The sequence below is a fragment of the Oncorhynchus mykiss genome, chromosome 24 (assembly GCF_013265735.2).
Source record: "Oncorhynchus mykiss isolate Arlee chromosome 24, USDA_OmykA_1.1, whole genome shotgun sequence".
In the NCBI taxonomy this organism is placed as follows: Eukaryota; Metazoa; Chordata; class Actinopteri; order Salmoniformes; family Salmonidae; genus Oncorhynchus; species Oncorhynchus mykiss.
Genome location: NC_048588.1, coordinates 4,248,725 through 4,266,698, shown reverse-complemented (window position 1 = coordinate 4,266,698; position 17,974 = coordinate 4,248,725). Strand labels below are relative to the sequence as shown.

Below are 17,974 nucleotides of genomic sequence, written 5' to 3'. Positions count from 1 at the left end.
GCTCAACAGGGAGATGGAGAGACGAAACGAGAGACAGAGCCGCCTCTATGGGTTGGCAAAGTACGGGGTGGCAAAGCCAGGCACGGGATGGACCCCCTAGACATACCCCCCAGTTTTGTTTCCCGATAAACATAACAAATGGTTGATGATTTTTGCCAATGCAGAGTTGTCGGGCCTGCCAGTAGCACAGACCCGGGATAGAGGCTATGCTGGGTACGGGCTCGTGATCTGAGGAGGGGGATGTAATAATGTAATGTTTAGTAGGTAAAATCCCAAAATGCATTGTGATTGGGCACCTAGCCATGCATTGTCATAAGGTACCATCTTCATTACCTTCATTTAGGAAACTCATTGGATTCCACCCAGGGCAGGGTAAAATTGACCGTTTTAATAGGCTAGCTAGTAGCTACTAGCTTCATTAAGTTTTGGTAGCAGTGAGCTGAATATTTACAGTTGGCTAATCAGCGTGGATTTTTGAAAATGGCTAGGCACTGCCAAGAGCATAAAAACGGAGGACCACCATGTCGATGCCAAGCTTACCGAGCAGCCCACTGGTCCTACCCACTGGGCCGAGGTTGAGGAGCCTTGCAGCAAATGTAATACCCGTCCATCGCGCATACTGCCTGCTGACCAACAAGATGGAGGAAAGCCAGGGCCAAGCACCAGCTGCACAAGGGTAACATCACGACAAGCACCTACACCGCCGTTTCCCCAGCCACGAGTAACTTGCACCTGACGGACCTGTTGGATCAAACCAAAACTGAACCAGTGGAAGCAGATTGCTTTGACTCTTGCAAAGTGAAATCGCAACCACAGCCAGCAACAACAAATGGATCCCACTCAGTGGTCTTTAAAAGATTCGGCAGGCCTTTGTAATCAATGCCGACTGTGCTGTTGGCACTGAAATATGGGTTTGGATTAACATTTGGGACATCGACAGCAGTGTGTGAAAATTCCTTCTCCACTCTAAAGAGCTTACTGAGTGATGTTACATCAACGGAAAGCCCAGCTGGTCCAGCTGGCATTTGAACTAGACCTGGCAAGTATATTTCGTCAGGAAGGAGAATGGAATCAGAGATTTCTCAAGAGGTTCAACACAGCATGGAGTAGGCAAAAAAAACGTGTCTAAATGGCAAGCTACAACCTTCATGGCCCTATCCGCTGTGCCAGAGGGTTATTTCATTGGTTTTCCCTCATGTAAGCCTACTGGTTGTTTGGCAGATTTGTTTTGTTTGTAATGTAAACGTATAGTTTAAGCCTTTGCTTTTTACTTCAATGCATACTTTAGATGCATCTGTGATTCTTAATGTCATTGCTTGCTTTTGCGGGTCTAATTGCTATTGATCGATATGGTGACAATGACCAATGTAGCCTATTTGTTGCGCTCGGAGGTGATGCTGAAATTGGAAGTGCTTTTTTTTTTTTAAGTCCTCCTTTCATTGCGCTGACTGGAGGTAGCCTTCTGTCCATGGTCCTGAATAAATTGTGTTTTTCTTCAACGCCTGGTGCTTTCTTGTGTGCGACACGACAGCCAGTTGTTGTGTATACGGCTGCATTTCAGATAGGCCTACATTTTTGGTACATGTTATATGTAGGACCCATACAGTGTGTAGCCTACTGAAACAAATAGGCAAACTTTCACTCTGTTCTGCATTACAAAGTCATTGTGTGATGGGCTACTGTAAAAGTAGCCCAGCTACTGTAAAAGTAGCCCAAATACTATGAAAACGGCTTACTTTCTCGGCACCCTCCGTGCTCTCTTGCTATGACGTGTGTGTGTGTGTGTGTGTGTGTGTGTGTTGCGCTCAGAATGGGCATTTAGTCTTATTCCCGGCAGATTCAAATGAGCTACTGCCATGTACATCAGCTATGACTATAGAATATGCACTTAGCTTGATTGAGTTCTCTTTCCTGAAACGCTCCCACACATAAAATATTGCGCCCCTGGAGAAGTGACGGCTTGGTTATGCTCAAGTGTCACAAATTCAACAGAAATGTAGCCTATACGGGCCTCCAGAGTGGCACAGCAGTCTAAGGCACTGCATCACAGTGCTGGCTGTGTCACTACAGATCCTGGTTCAATTCCAGGCTGTGTCACACCTGGCCGTGACCGGGAGACCCATTAGGCGGCGCACATTTGGCCCAGTGTCGTTAGGGGGGTGTTGGGCCGGCCAGCCAATCGTTCTCTAGCAACTGAGTGCATGCACGCTGACACAGTCGCCAGGTGTGCGGTGTTTCCTCCGATACATTGGTGCGGCTGGGTTAACCTGGCATTGTGTCAAGAAGCAGTGCGGCTTGACCTCGACCTTCGCCTCTCCTGAGTCCATAAGAGAGTTGCAACGATGGGACAAGACCGTAAACTACCAATTGGATACCACGAAATTGGGGAGAAAAAGGGGTACAAAAAAAAAAAAAAGTAGCCTATAGTTCTCATTTTTCAAGTTTAAGCTTTGAAGCCTGTAAGAATCTTTGATAAGCTCCTACACAAACAACTTTATACAAAATGTACAGTGCTGGATGTCATTGTGACATTATTCATCCATGGAACAACACACATAAACCAAGCTGACGTGAAAGTGAAATAAATAATGTCAGTGAAGGGAAAATGGATGGGGCTGAAATTCCACTTAAGGCATCAAGGCCATTCTATTGATTTACCATGGCTTCCTCTTGCCGGGAATATTCTAGTCCGGCTCTTTTAAATAACTCATGAGAGATTCTAGGCTTTTCTTATATCTCAGAGAGAGACCAAAGCCAGCGCTCACCTCTGTGCACCCATACATCTTCTCCTACAGAGTTTATAATAAAATGGGCTGATATCTCCCTGTTTAGGTCCAAGGAACGTATAGCCATGTTGATTAAAGACTTCATAACAAAATGTTAATTTAAAGCAAGTGAACTTGTGATGGAAATACTTCAGCTTAAGGCACTGTACTATGCAACAATAATGTTTAAGAATAAATTACCTGTCCATGACCATATTTCTCCAGCTCAAACAAAATATAGTATAAAATGGATACATGTTATACAGTAGCAGTTGCCAGGCAATAAAAAGGTTATGTATTCGATTTAGAGAAGATTATAAACATGGGCAAGTTATAATTATACCTAGTAGTGATGGATGTCATTGTGACATTATTCAACCATGGAACAATAAATATAACCAGTGATTGGTATAGTTTTTTTTTTCAATATATATATATATATATTTGGGGGGGGGGGGGGGGGGGGGGCAAGACCTGGTCTATAAAGTTACTTTTGGTAGATTTAAACAAACAATATTGAAATCACCATGGTCACAACCATAAACTCTAGATGAAAGGAAATCACTCAAAACCTTGTCACATCATCATGACTCATCACTTTGCTTCTTGAAAGTCCAATATCTTGACAACTTGACTGCTGAAATGCAAAAAAAATATTTTGGCACTGTATCAACGGTGGACTACTGGAAAAAAAAGACCTAATTACAGTTTTGGAGTGGATTTTTATTTTAAGATAGAACAAGAACATGAATTTTGATTCAAAGCGAGCGACATTTTCAGTTTTTCTTGCTGGGGAACTTAACACCGCAATTCCATAAAACATAAACTCCTTCAGATTTTTGTCTAACGTCAACTAAGAATTATGAGGTTCTTCCGTTACATGGTGTGATAGCAGATGCTCTCAAATATATATATTTAAAATGTTTAATATGAAGAAAAATAGATTTGTGAAAATAAAGTTTGGGATTGTTCCATCTTTTAGGAATCACTGAGATATCAGTTTCCCCTTTGGGCTACACTGTATTAATTAAGGGCTCTATTCAACCAGATTCGCTTTAGCTGAAAATTGCATAGCGTTGTTTTGGCAGTGTCAGCAGTGGAACTGCAATAGAGCTGTCAAATGCACAGGTGACCCCCGGCATTCTATCTAAAGCAGACATTGCCATTGGCTGCACAGAGTCACATGAACAGAAATCCCATGCAGCCTTGTATACAAAAACACTGGAGTGTGAGCTGTAATCTACACCTCCATGGGAATGATAGAAATCCTCATTATTTAGTCGAGTGATTTTCCTACTTGAGCGTCATTATTTCGACATAGCCTACACTTTTTCGTTCTGAACTTCCAATGTGAGTGAGGCAGGTGCGGATTCATGACAGTCGTGCAAGAGCAGCTGCTCACCGAGTTGAACGCTCCAACACAGTTCCACCTCCGACACAGCCAAAACACCAGCTATGCGGATGTCTTTCATCTCTAGGCCTTAGTAATATTTATTTAGAATGAATCTCTCTGAACACCGATAGACACACCGTTGGACGTACACGCTCACAGTTGTGCACTCGGAGCAGAGGAAGACCGTCACCAGTCTTGTTCATGCCATTTCTACCCAACTGGTAATTTCCCACTTGCTAAGTACAGATCACCTTGATATTAACTGTTAAAGAACGCTACAGGAAACAGGCGTCAACATAACTGCTGTATGATGCAGAGCTTTGGCAGACCCAGGCAGCGGGAACTAACTGAGTTCAGGGGAGGAGAGCAGAGGTGGGGTACTGAGACATGCTTTACCGCAAAATTTTCTAATATTTTCCATCTCGCTCTCCATTTCCCCTCGCTCAGTCCTTCTCTCGGTCTTTTCCCTCTGTCTTTCTCCCCGTCTTTCTTTCCCTCTCGGCCTGGCTCCAGGATGACATACACGAGTGGGCATTTTAAATCCACAACTAGAATTGTGTCAGAGCCCAAATAACACAAGGTAGATTGGTTCCTACTGCATGCTCAAATGTACCGGAAACGTAGCCGTGCACATCAACAACCGTCGTTTTAATAGAATAGCACATGAAAGAGTTGCGCCCAACTAGAACATGTATGCAGCCGTAGCTGCAGCAGGCCTACCAACATGCACAGATCAGCTCGACAGGATGAGCACCAGGATGTGCGTGTGATGACTTCCAACTGATGACCTTGTTTGGCATTGTGGCGAGATGAAAACCGTACTAGTCGAACATGTATACTCGTAGGCCTATTAGGTCTGTTGCCATGGCAGCTAATAGTCAAGGCATTGTCCCATCATTGAAATACCCCCTTTCCATAACTTGACTGCTTTGTGGATCACATCACATAATTTAAAACAATCGAGTATGGGTTTCAGACCCGGGTTAAAATACTATTTAGTGTATTTAAATTACTTTCAAAGACATTTGGATATATTTAAATATTGTTTTATTATTGAAAAGACAGCTAGTTGAATATTGGAATGTATCTGGAAAAACCCTTGAAAAGTATTTGAAAATACCTATACACTCACTCAAATATATCCCATGCATTTAACCCTGGTTTCTAAAGATAGCATTTGAAATAAGTACTTTGAAATAGTAGGTTATTTATAGAACATTTTCAAAATATACTTCAAATACTTCCAATAGAAGTAGTTTATTTGGGCCACATTATTTGAAAATACTCAAAATACACAGAAAATAAGTATTTAAATAACAAATACACATGTATTTGAACCCAGGTTTGATGGGTTTGTTGCTGCCACCAATAGTTTCAGAGTATGATGTATTTTTTTACCTGCTGGGTGAGACGGCCACTTATCCTCCAACCATGCTCCCCTCTTGACCTTTCCAAGACAGTAAGAGTAACAATTGTCCCTCTGGCAGACCCAGCAGTCTAGTGAAGAGCTCTCACCATTCAGCATGGTCCTGTGGCTCAGTTGGTAGAGCATTGCAATTTCAAGAGCTGTGGGTTCAATTCCCCCTGGGGCCACCTATACGAGAATGTATGCATGCACGACTAAGTCACTTTGGATAAAAGTGCCTGCTAAATTACATATGAAAAATTGTAATTAACAAGTGGTCCTTTCTTTCAGAGCTGGCCACAAGGCTCTCATAATATGCTTGTGTAGAATAATGCAAAACGCTGGCTTTGTGTCCTGACAAGTGGCACAGGTGTCAAACTCATTTCATGGAGGGATGAGTCTCCGCGGTTTTCTCTCCGCCGTTGTCCACTATGGAACAACTAAGGTCCCTGATTAGCTGGGAACTCGCCTTATCTGGTTGTTTAGGTCTTAATTGGACACAAATTGAAAGAAAATAACAAAAATCCGCAGACACTCGGCCCTCCGTGGAATGAGTTTTGCTCCCCCCCCATGTCCATCTGAAGCCCCAGTTCTCTCCCATCTGTCCATGTGTAGCATGTCATTTACACTCGTTACCTAGGAGAGCTGATTGACAGGCTGTGAAAAGGCCTTGGCAGCAGGCCACCCATGATGTATTAAATAGGCAGACATTTGGCCTGTCAATCAAAAAGGGGAGCAAGCATCGTGCGAGGAAAACATCATCCATACACGCTGATTCTTTATTGGACGCTCGCTACATATTTATCGCACTCAATTTGTCATTCAATCCACATAGTGTATATGCTCCAGTGTGATGGAAATTCTGAGCAGGTAACGTCTGAAGAGCGGTATGCATAAATCACCGTCATTATTTCCTCCTATGCTTCGCCCCAGCTTTCCACACCCCCCCCCCCCCCCCCCCCCCCCCCCCCCCCCCCCCCCCTAATCTTCCGTCTCAATGTTCAAGAGGCTACACGCCGGATAAAATGACACAGATGAACAATTGTACGTCAAGGTTTGTATCGGTGTCACATATAAATGCTGGGACCTTCCATGGGTTTACATTCTCCACCGGGCATACGTTGACTACACTACATATAGATATGGTTACACATGTACACAATATTCCTTCATGACAATGCTTTTCCTCTAGACAAAAATGGACCTCACGTGGACATCCAACGAGTTGACATGCTAGGTTCATAGTCAGCCATCGATATCGGAGCCCTCCTCCCACACTTTAACGTTGACGCCAGAGATGGGCAGTCGGTCGTCTTTCTACAGTAACTAGAAGAGCAATAGCATTCCCCCCCCCCCCACTGGTGTTTAATGGTGTCCCCAACAAACTATTTAGAAAAGGTCCGCATTGCCTTCATTGTAACCGTGCATGTCTACGGGTCTAGGGCACCCTCGAATCACCAGGACTCGTGAATTTGCACTACCGATGATAAGCGAGTCTTCACTAATAAAGTCGTCATCGATAATGACGCTGGGCCAACTAGGAAAGTATCCGTGGACAGTTTTAAAAAAAGGTGCAATCCTCGATCCACTTCCGGCTTTGTTTTCTTCTGTCGTCGTTTGAAACGGCAGATTTCCTCGGAGACCATGACAGCCCACGAGCGCTGGTCTGCTGCCTACAGTTAGAAGCCCTTTATCTACCACTTACAGGCACTAAATGACTCCTTTGTCCCCATTAAACTCTTCGAGGTCTGCAGCAAACCGGTCTGACAGTACAGGCAGGGCGCTTCCAGTCATCGCATTCAATGACAATAAAACAGTTCATAAGGATTTGTTTATGGGTGGATGTAAGTCCCGCGTAAGTGGATTGATCCGAGTCCTTCAAGTTTGTTTGTCTGTCTCTATCCCCGTCTCTCATCACAATAAGCAGGGGATCCCTGTGCTTCGGAGATAGAAAGATGCAAGTTGTGCCTCTGCCAGGAGCTTAGATTGCATTTTGAGTGTTTCACCCAAACTGACCTCTGCCATACTGCAGCTTAGACTGAATGAGCACACTGCAAGCAACAATATTCTACACATCCCCTGACCACTGGGTACAGTACAGCATGGCCTTGTGGGATACAGAAGAGCAAATCTCTTACACTCAAAGAGTTCAAGGGTGGAAGAGCTAAAGCTAGACCGATGAGAGAGGGGTCAAGGATGGGGTCTGGAGACTGGACAGGCTAGGGCCGGAGTGGGACACCATTAGTAGACGGACAGGGGCGGGATCATCTCAATAGAAGGCGCTTTTCTAACAGCTAAACCTCCCAGCCTCCCCCTCCCCACTCTCCAGACCTCCATCCATCCAGCCAGCCCCTCTCGCTCTCTCTCTCTCTACTTGCTCCCCTCCTCTTCCCTGGGTCAGTCCGAGTCCCTTGGGTCCGCGTGGGTCCTGGCTCTCCAGGTTCTCAGAGTATGCTGACCCTCTCGGTGAGCCCTTGCATGTCTGCGTCCTCATCGTCGGAGCCGAGCGCAGGCAGAGGGGGCACCAGGTGGGCCGGGTAGGGGAGCGTGTGTTCGCGGGCAAACATCTGCCAGCGACAGTCGTCGCTCTCGTGGGTGATGTAGCGCTCGCCCAGCTTGGTCTCCAGCTCCCTCAGATCCAACCACGTCTGGTAGTCCTGGAGAGGGCGGGAGGGATGGAGGGAGGTGAGGGATGGAGGGAGAGAGGGATGGTTGATGGGAGGATAGGGAGGAGGGGAAGAAGAGAAGAACATGGAAGGAGGAAAGAGGATGAGATAAGAGGTTAGAGAATGGAGAGAAACATGAGAAATAAGTAAGTTTGGTGGCCTTTTGTCTCCACTGTAGGTAATGGACCTTTGTATCGCCACCATGTTTGTTGACTTGTGTACCTGTAGATATGAGTGACTGAGAGACTTGTCCACGCTGTAGCGTTTCCTCATCTTCACCTGGAGCAGGTTGTTGATCAGGTCAGTGGCTGAAGAGGAACACAGACACACAGTTGAGAACAGTGTGTGAACGCCATAACGATAGACTTACCCATGTTTGCGTAAGACAGTTGCATTTGCAATGCACGAGTACAAGTGTGTGTGTCTTACCATCAGGTGAGATCTGTTTCCAGGGGTTGGGTGGGTACATGAAGGCAGCGTTGTGGATCTGGTCGTTGATGTCCTCGTCCTCGTTGAAGGGGAAGGTGCCACTGAGGCTGACGTACATGATGACTCCTACAGACCACATGTCCAGGGAGCGGTTGTAGCCCTGGTTGAGGAGCACCTCTGGGGCCAGGTAGGCCGGGGTGCCCACCACCGAACGCCTGAACGACTTCTCACCAATGATACGGGCAAAGCCAAAGTCACACAGCTTCACCTGGACACACGCGCACAGATGGAGACAGCGAGACAGACAGAGAGAGAGAAAGTGAGAGAGAACGAGAGAGAGAAAGTGAGACAGAGAGAGAGAAAGTGAGAGAGAACGAGAGAGAGAGAAAGAGAGAGAGCGAAAGAGAGAGTGAGTGATCAAAACCTTGACAAAGTACAGCACAGCCTTGCCATTGAGAAGGGAAGACACAGGAAAACCTGGCTCCCCTGTAGAGGAAAGGCTGTGCAACCACTGCACCACAGCAGAACCTGAGACAGAGCTGCATTTCCTGACAAAATGTCTAAAAAATAAAACAATTAGAAAGTGTCATTTCCCCAAATTTGAAACCCTTATTCAAGCAAGGTTTTAAAGACCTCTCTGATGAGAGTAGGCTACCCGTCCTGTTGGGGGAGGACGCAGAGAGCTGTGGGTTGGCAGTGCACTACATTGCTGCCTGCCATAAGATGAGGGACAGTGTCTGACAGACCAATCACCCAGCACATGTCCTCTACTGTATGCTTATTGTTATTGTTGAATGTATGGTTATTTTGACCCTTGGTTATTGCTGTTACTGTTGTCCTGTTGACAATTTTGATTCTTATTATTTCCATATTGTAAATATCCAAAGTAAGCTTTGGCAATGTGTATATTGTTAGGTCATGCCAATAAAGCAAATCAGACAGACAGACAGACGTGTGTGAATTGCTGCTTTGGAGTGGAATAAAGTCGGGGTGAATTTGTATAATATGCATGAAGGTGCATTACATTGAGTTAAGGGCTGTCTACATTAGCTTGGGTGTGTAGAGTCATGGTGTGTGTGATGACAGGTGTCTGTACCTGGGGGAAGGGCTCAGCAGAGGCCAGCAGGACATTCTCAGGTTTCAGATCACAGTGGACGATGTTCTTAAAGTGCAGGTGCCTCAGGGCTGCCAGAATCTATACACACACATACACAGGATATGGTTTAGACTCTCTGGGCTGTGACAGGAAACCAAAACGCACACAGAGAGTGAGAATATACCCCTAAGGAAAACATTCGCTTCAGGAAGGACGTATGTGTTACGTAGTGAGTGATCTGTGGAGTGAGTAACTACAGAACACGACCGGGAACCAACAAAACTCTGAAGTAAATTTGACACTTCGATGGTTTGACTGCAGGTTTATTTTCATGATGTGAGAAAATATGAGAAACACACAGTGGTTGAGAAACTATACAACTGTAGGAAACGCACAAACACACCTAGATAAGTTTATTAAAATGTGGTGTAAAAAAAAATACAAACTATGAAAAACAGTATCAAACCCATGCAGATAAAAAAAATTAAAAAAGTATATTTCAAATGCATTTCAAATTTGCATCTTTACTAAAATGCATATAATGCCTGACAATATTCCAGAAATTCAGGGCCCTGACATCTAGTCTACAGGGTAGCTAGAGCGGTTACTAATTTGGCTTTTTAAATCACTCTTTACATATTGATCAGTAGTTAGTTTCCATCCAACTGGCGACAGATTTTCATGCAAAATATTCTAAAATCTGCATTTTCCTACCAGAGATTTGGTTCCAATAATACTATTTAAAGGCTGTCTGTGATGACATAGTGCACATTCAAATACATTTTGGGTTTAAATTCCCGTGTATCAAATAAAAAATGTAAAAAAAACAACAAGTAAAATGGTTTTCTCACAAAAATGTTGCGTTATATAGCGAGTGTGTTCACTCTGGTATTGGCACGTGCTCTCTAGTCAACAGCGTTATCTCTAGCCAACAGCATTATCTCTAGCCAACAGCACTATCTGCAGAGTACATTGAGAACAGCAAACATTAGGAACACCTTCCTAAGCTCGAGCTGCCAAAGTGAGTTGCCAAATCAAGTAGATCTTATTCGGGCAATGGGCGCAGCCATCTTTGACTTGACTGATTTGCGTCTTAAAATGAATGGCATTCTGGGATTAGGGAGTTTTCGCTTGTCAAACATAAACAAACATGGCTGCCATCATAAAACAAATTAGCCGACACGCATCTCTTTTCTAAATAATGTTGCATTTCTCCCTTGTGCTCACCAGAGATGTGGTACATTGTAAACAAGTCTAGCTGTTAGGTCACTAACTTATGTTTAGTTCTTTTGTCAGTGCAACCGGTTAATGAATGGAATGAGTTTGGCTGTGGATGTATTCTGTGTGATGCTATTAAGTTCGCATTTATGTTTCACAATAAAAGGTGAAATTGAGGAATAAAGTTGTGAAGACATTTATTTCCCATCAGTACAAAACATTGTTTCGAGGCTTTTTCAGACAACAATGCTGTTTAGATGCGTTTGTTGTATCATACGTTCTGTTGCTACTGTTCCAATCACATATTGGCGATGGTACGCTGCAGGGACAAATATGTGATTATATGCATCAAAAGGGTTGAGCCTGAAAAAAACCCAGCAGTCTTGCAGTTCTTGACACGAACCGGTGTGCCTGGAACCTACTACCATACCCTGTTCAAAGGCACTTAAATATTTTGTCTTGTACATTTACCCTCTGAATGGCACACATACACAATCCATGTCTCAATTGTGTCAAGGCTTAAAAATCCTTCTTTAACCTGTCTCCTCCCCTTCATCTACACTGATTGAAGTGGATTTAACAAGTGACATCAATAAGGGATCACAGCTTTCACCTGGATTCACCTGGTCAGTCTATGGTCATGGAAAGAGCAAGTGTTCTTAATGTTTTGTATACGCAGTGTTTAGCCTACATGAGATTTATGGACCAAAAAGCATGATTTTTCATTTTTCAAACGGCTGCCAAGCATCGATTGTCTTGTCACCAGAATAAGACAATGTCACTTTTTGGGTGATCCGAACCAAATTCACATAGAAATGTGAGATCTGTCATTCTCATTGAAAGCAAGTCTAAGATGCACATTAAACATCTCCAATCCAAATTAAATCTAGAATCGGCTTCCTATTTCGCAAACAAAGCATCCTTCACTCATGCTGCCAAAAATACCCTCGTAAAACTGACCGTCCTACCGATCCTCGACTTCGGCAATGTCATTTTCAAATAGCAATTTCTGCATAGTGCACCTTGAACATGTGCTCTTTATGACACAATGTTAAAATTCATTAAAAAAATAAAAACAGTTTTCCCATCTCAAAAGGTAGAAAAAAAAACAGTAAGTAAGTATTTATTTTATTAATCAATTAAATAATAGATCTTGGGCACTTTTTTTCTTAAGTTTTTGTTTTGTTTTTATCGATTCAAATACATACAGCGTGCAACCAGTGGCGACCCGTCATTCAGCGCGTGTGGGGCAGAGCCACCTGTTTAGCAAAAAAACAACAAACATATACAGTTTCAAGGAAAAGTATGTGAACCCTTTGGAATTACCTGGATTTCTGCATAAATTGGTCATCAAATTTGATCTGATCTTCATCTAAGTTCCAACAATAGACAAACATAGTGTGCTTAAACTAATAACACACAAATTGTTGTATTTTTCTTGTCTATATTGAATACATCATTTAAATATTCACAGTGTAGGTGGGAAAAAGTATGTGAACCCCTAGGCTAATGAGTCAGGAGTCAGCTAACCTGGAGTCCAATCAAGGAGACGAGGTTGGTTAGAGCTGCCTTGCCCTATAAAAAAACTCACAAAATTTGAGTTTGCTATTCACAAGAAGCATTGCCTGATGTGAACCATGCCTCGAACAAAAGAGATCTCAGGAGACCCAAGATTAAGAATTGTTGACTTGAATTAAGCTGGAAAGGGTTACAAAAGTATCTCTAAAAGCCTTGATGTTCATCAGTCCACAGTAAGACAAATTGTCTATAAATGGAGAAAGTTCAGCACTGTTGCTACTCTCCCTAGGAGTGGTTGTCCTGCAAAGATGACCGCAAGAGCACAGCGTAGAAAGCTGAATGAGGTTAAGAAGAATCCTAGTGTCAGCTAAAGACTTACAGAAATCTCTGGAACATGCTAACATCTCTGTTGACGAGTCTACAATACGTAAAACACTAAACAAGAATGGTGTTCATGGGAGGACACCACGGAAGAAACCACTGCTGTCCAAAAAAAAACATTGCTGCACGTCTGATGTTTGCAAAAGAGCACCTGGACGTTCCACAGCGCTACTGGCAAAATATTCTGTGGACAGGTGAAACTACAGTTGAGCTGTTTGGAAGGAACACACAACACTATGTGTGGAGGAAAAAAGTCACAGCACATCAACATCAAAACCTCATTCTAACTGTAAAGTATGGTGGAGGGAGCATCATGGTTTGGGGCTGCTTTGCTGCCTCAGGGCCTAGACAGCTTGTTATCATTAACGGAAAAATTAATTCCCAAGTTTATCAAGACATTTTTCAGGAGAATGTCAGGCTATCTGTCCGCCAATTGAAGCTCAACAGAAGTTGGGTGATGCAACAGGACAACGACCCAAAACACAGAAGTAAATCAACAACAGAATTGCTTCAACAGAAGAAAATATGCTATTACTTGTTAGATGCTACAGCACTGTCGGAGCTAGAAGCACAAGCACTTCGCTATACCCGCAATATCATCTGCTAATCACCTGTATGTGACAAATAAAATTTGATTTGAAATTACTCCTGACCGTTGTGCAGGTCGGATCTGCAACTACAGAAAACGTTTGGTTGAGGTGATTGCTGCCAAAGAAGCGTCAACCAGTCATTAAATCCAAGGTTTCACATACTTTTTCCAGGCTGCACTGTGAATGTTTACATGATGTGTTCAATAAAGACATGAACAATTATAATTGTTTGTGTGTTATTAGTTTAAGCAGACTGTGTTTGTCTATTGGTGTGACTTAGATCAGATAACATTTTATGACCAATTTATGCAGAAATCCAGGTAATTCTAACATACTTTTCCTTCCCACTCTGTATATACAGTGGGGCAAAAAAGTATTTAGTCAGCCACCAATTGTGCAAGTTCTCCCACTTAAAAAGATGAGAGAGGCCTGTAATTTTCATCATAGGTACACTTCAACTATGACAGACAAAATGAGAAAAAAAATCCAGAAAATCATATTGTAGGATTTTTAATGAATTTATTTGCAAATACTGGTTTAAGCAGAAGGACACGTCTGGCTAAATACTTTTTTGCTCCACTGTATATACACTACCGTTCAAAAGTTTGGGGTCACTTAGAAATGTCCTTGTTTTTGAAAAAAAAAACTTTTTTTTGTCCATTAACATCAAATTAATCTGAAATAAATAGATTGTTAATGTTGTAAATGACTGTTGTGGCTGGAAACGGCAGATTTTTTGTGGAATATCTACATAGACGTACAGAGGCCCATTATCAGCAACCATCACTCCTGTGTTCCAATGGCACGTTGTGTTGGCCTTTTAAAATGCTAAACTTGGATTAGCTAACTGATCATTAGAAAACCCTTTTGCAATTATGTTAGCACAGCTGAAAACTGTTGTGCTGATTAAAGAAGCATTAAAACTGGCCTTCTTTAGACTAGTTGAATATCTGGAGCATCAGCATTTGTGGGTTCGATTACAGGCTCAAAATGGCCAGAAACAAAGTACTTTCTTCTGAAACTCGTCAGTCTGTTTTTGTTCTGAGAAATGCTATTTCATGCAAGACATTGCCAAGAAACTGAAGATCTGGTACAACGCTGTGTACTACTCCCTTCACAGAACAGCCCAAACTGTCTCTACCCAGAATAGAAAGAGGAGTGGGAGGCCCCGGTGCACAACTGAGCAAGAGGACATTAGAGTGTCTAGTTTGAGAAACACAGACGACTCACAAGTCCTCAACTGGCAGCTTCATTAAATAGTACCCACAAAACACCAGACTCAACGTCAGCAGTGAAGAGGAGACTCCGGGATGTTGGCCTTCTAGGCAGAGTTGCAAAACAAAAAGCCATATCTCAGACTGGCCAATAAAAAGAAAAGATTAAGATGAGCAAAAGAACACAGACGCTGGACACAGACACAATAAGTGGTTTGGAAGGAATTAATGGCTAACTGCAAGTGTTGCAAAGCAATCGTTGTTTTGCTTCCCTTGCCTGCTATTCGGTGGAGAGGGTGTGTGGTCCAAGTCTGGGTTTAAGGATTGAAAACATCCGTCTGAAAGTATATTTTTTTCCAAGCTTAAAAGGATAAAACATTCACACGCAACAGAAAAGGTTGAATACATTGGCCATGCTGTCAATCCAGCATGACGACTGCCGCGTTCAAAACAACTGGAAACTGGGAGATCTCAGACTTTAGTGAGTTCAACACGGGGAAAAAACGAGTTTGGACTGGGAAAATACATTATGAAAGGTCATCCAACGCGGAATTCCAAGTCGGGAACTCTTACCTCTTTCTAGAGCGCCGACCTGAAGATCTTTGGTTAACTTCTAGCTTGTTAGCTCGGTAGCTAACGTTAAATCTTCTTAGAAGTCACAGAGGGTACACAGGTACATGTCCAAATGCTGAATTTTATTCATTTTGAAATTTTGATTTATTGAATTCTCCATGAGCTCTACGTTAAAGAGCACTTCATTTCATATAACAGAAGATTAAAAAATGAAATATTGGTAAATAATTGCTACTTAACTTATCAAAGGGATACAAAAGGCACTCATTTCGTGGAACATTACAATTGGACAAATACATTACTTGTCTAATTGTACATATTTCACATGTATCCTAAAACATTTATAAAAAAATATATATTTTAAAGTTTTTTTCCCCCCCGTATGAGAGTAGACACACACACACAAACACTCACCTGTGTGATGAGGAACTTGGTGAGCCTCTCTGGGAGCCGTCCTTTCTCACTGGACAGGATCATCTCCAACATGTCTCCATGGAGCTTCTCCATCACCACAAACACCTTCTCTGGAGTCTCAAACATACACTCCAGGTTCACTATGCCCAGGTGACGTAGACTCTGGGAGATGGAGAGAGGGAAAGCATGGGGGGGGCACGAGACAGTGTGTGAGTGAGTGAGAGAGTGAGAGAGAGAGAGAAAAGAAGAGAGAAAGAGGGCAGAAGAAGAGTTGGGAAATGGCACCCAGGGAGGGAAAGAAACAGGGAGAGGTAGAGTGGAGGGGATGGAAGATTGAGAGAGAATTAGACTGAGTATCAGTTAGAGTATAGTGCGATGGCAGTGTTTATTTGTCACTTGACCTTTATCTAACTACACCCCATAGAGATGATAATTCTGCTGCAAAACCTGCCAATGTAATTGAACACAGTTGGCATGACAACCCTATGATTTAAAAAAAAAATGGACCCTCGTGGCCTGTACAGAGGTAAGATCTTAATTGGATAATTTTTTTGTTGCTGAGAATTTTCCTGCACAGCATGTGTATTCAAGGTTTAAAAAGGCTTCTCAAGTTTGTAATTTCCACTTTAAAACTTGATTTGTCCTCACGAAAAAAGCCTCAAACCCTGAATTATAATCCACATAATAATTCACATTGTCTGTTGCTGCAGGATTATTTTCCTGCTGTAGCAAACTGGCTCAAATTAAGATCCTACATCTGTAGGTGGGGAGCCTAACAGGCTGCGTCCCAAATGACACCTTATTACCTACATATTGCACTACTTTTGACCAGGGTAGTGCAATATGTAGGGAATACGGTGCCATTTGGGACACCTTTGTGTGGCAGCAGTAAGCCACCAGCCACACATACATTACATATACAAAAGCATGTGAACACCCCTTCAAATTTGTGGACTCGGCTATTTCAGCCACACCCGTTGCTGACAGGTGTATAAAATCAAGCACACCGCCATGCAATCTCCATAGACAAACAGTAGCAGTAGAATGGCTCGTATCGAAAGGCTCAGTGACTTTCAACGGGGCCCCGTCAAAGGATGCCACCTTTCCAACAAGTCAGTTCTTCAAATATTCCCGGGCAACTGTAAGTGCTGTTATTGTGAAGTGGAAACGTCTAGGAGCAACAACAACTCAGCCGCGAAGTGGTAGACCACACAAGCTCACAGAAAGGAACCGCCGAGAGCTGAAGTGCGTAGCACGTACAAATCGTCCATCCTCGGTTGCAACACTCACTATCAAGTTTCAAACTGCCTCTGGAAGCAACGTCAGCACAATAACTGTTCCTCGGGAGCATCATGAAATGGATTTCCATGGCCGAGCATCCGCACACAAGCCTAAGATCACCATGTGACATGTCAAGCGTCGGCTGGAGTGGTGTAAAGCTCGCCGCCATTGGCCATTGGAGCAGTGGAAACGGGGACTCTGGAGTGATGAATTAAGTATCACCATCTGGCCGTCCGACGGACAAATCTGGGTTTGGTGAATGCCAGGAGAACGCTACCTGTTCAAATGCATAGTGCCAACTGTATAGTTTGGTGGAGGAGGAATAATGGTCTGGGGTTGTTTTTCAAGTGTCGTGCTATGCCTCTTAGTTCTAGTGAAGAGAAATCTTAATGCTACAGCATACAATGACATTCTAGACGATTCTGTGCTTCCAACTTTGTGCCAACAGTTTGGGTAAGGCCCTTGCCTGTTTCAGCATAACAATGCCCCACAAAGTGAGGTCCATACAAAAATGGTTTGACGAAATCGGTGTGGATGAACTTGACTGGCCTGAACAGAGCCCTGACCTGAACCCCATTGGACACCTTTGGGATGCATTGGAACACTGACTGTGATCCAGGCCAAATCTCCCAACATCAGTGCCCGACCTTACTAATGCTCTTGTGGCTGAATGGAAGCAAGTCCCTGCAGCAATGTTCCAACATCTAGTGGAAAGCCTTCACAGAAGTGGAGGCTGTTATAGCAACAAAAGGGGGGGACCAACTCCATATTAATGCCCATGATTTTGGAATGAGAAGTTTGACGACCACATGTCCACATACTTTTGGCCATGTAGTGTAGCTGATGAACTACACTAGTATTGTACTGGTAGACCTGTTGAAAATGTGTATCTGTGTCTCCCCCTGGTGGTCACCTGCAGTATGGCAACCTCGTTCCTCAGCTGGCTCTCCTGCTTGGTGGGGAAGCGCAGCTTGTCAATCACCTTCACCGCCACATCACGCCCCGACTTCCTGTGCTTCCCTGATGGTGGT

General features: G+C 43.4%; 1 protein-coding gene across 2 annotated transcripts in view; it reads right to left on the bottom strand.

Annotated features, from left to right (window-relative positions):
• Positions 1-5,187: 5,187 nt before the first annotated feature.
• The window catches only part of LOC110503492 (serine/threonine-protein kinase D2), a 60,566-nt gene continuing 47,779 nt past the window's right edge, over positions 5,188-17,974 (bottom strand). For both annotated transcript variants that reach the window (XM_021581826.2, XM_021581827.2), the window contains exons 13-18: positions 17,857-17,963; positions 15,663-15,824; positions 9,755-9,853; positions 8,659-8,926; positions 8,452-8,537; positions 5,188-8,220 (exon numbers count right to left, since the gene is read on the bottom strand). In XM_021581826.2, the coding sequence (XP_021437501.2) occupies positions 8,008-8,220; positions 8,452-8,537; positions 8,659-8,926; positions 9,755-9,853; positions 15,663-15,824; positions 17,857-17,963 (935 nt within the window). In that variant the 3' untranslated portion in view covers positions 5,188-8,007. The remainder of the gene's footprint in view (positions 8,221-8,451; positions 8,538-8,658; positions 8,927-9,754; positions 9,854-15,662; positions 15,825-17,856; positions 17,964-17,974) is intronic.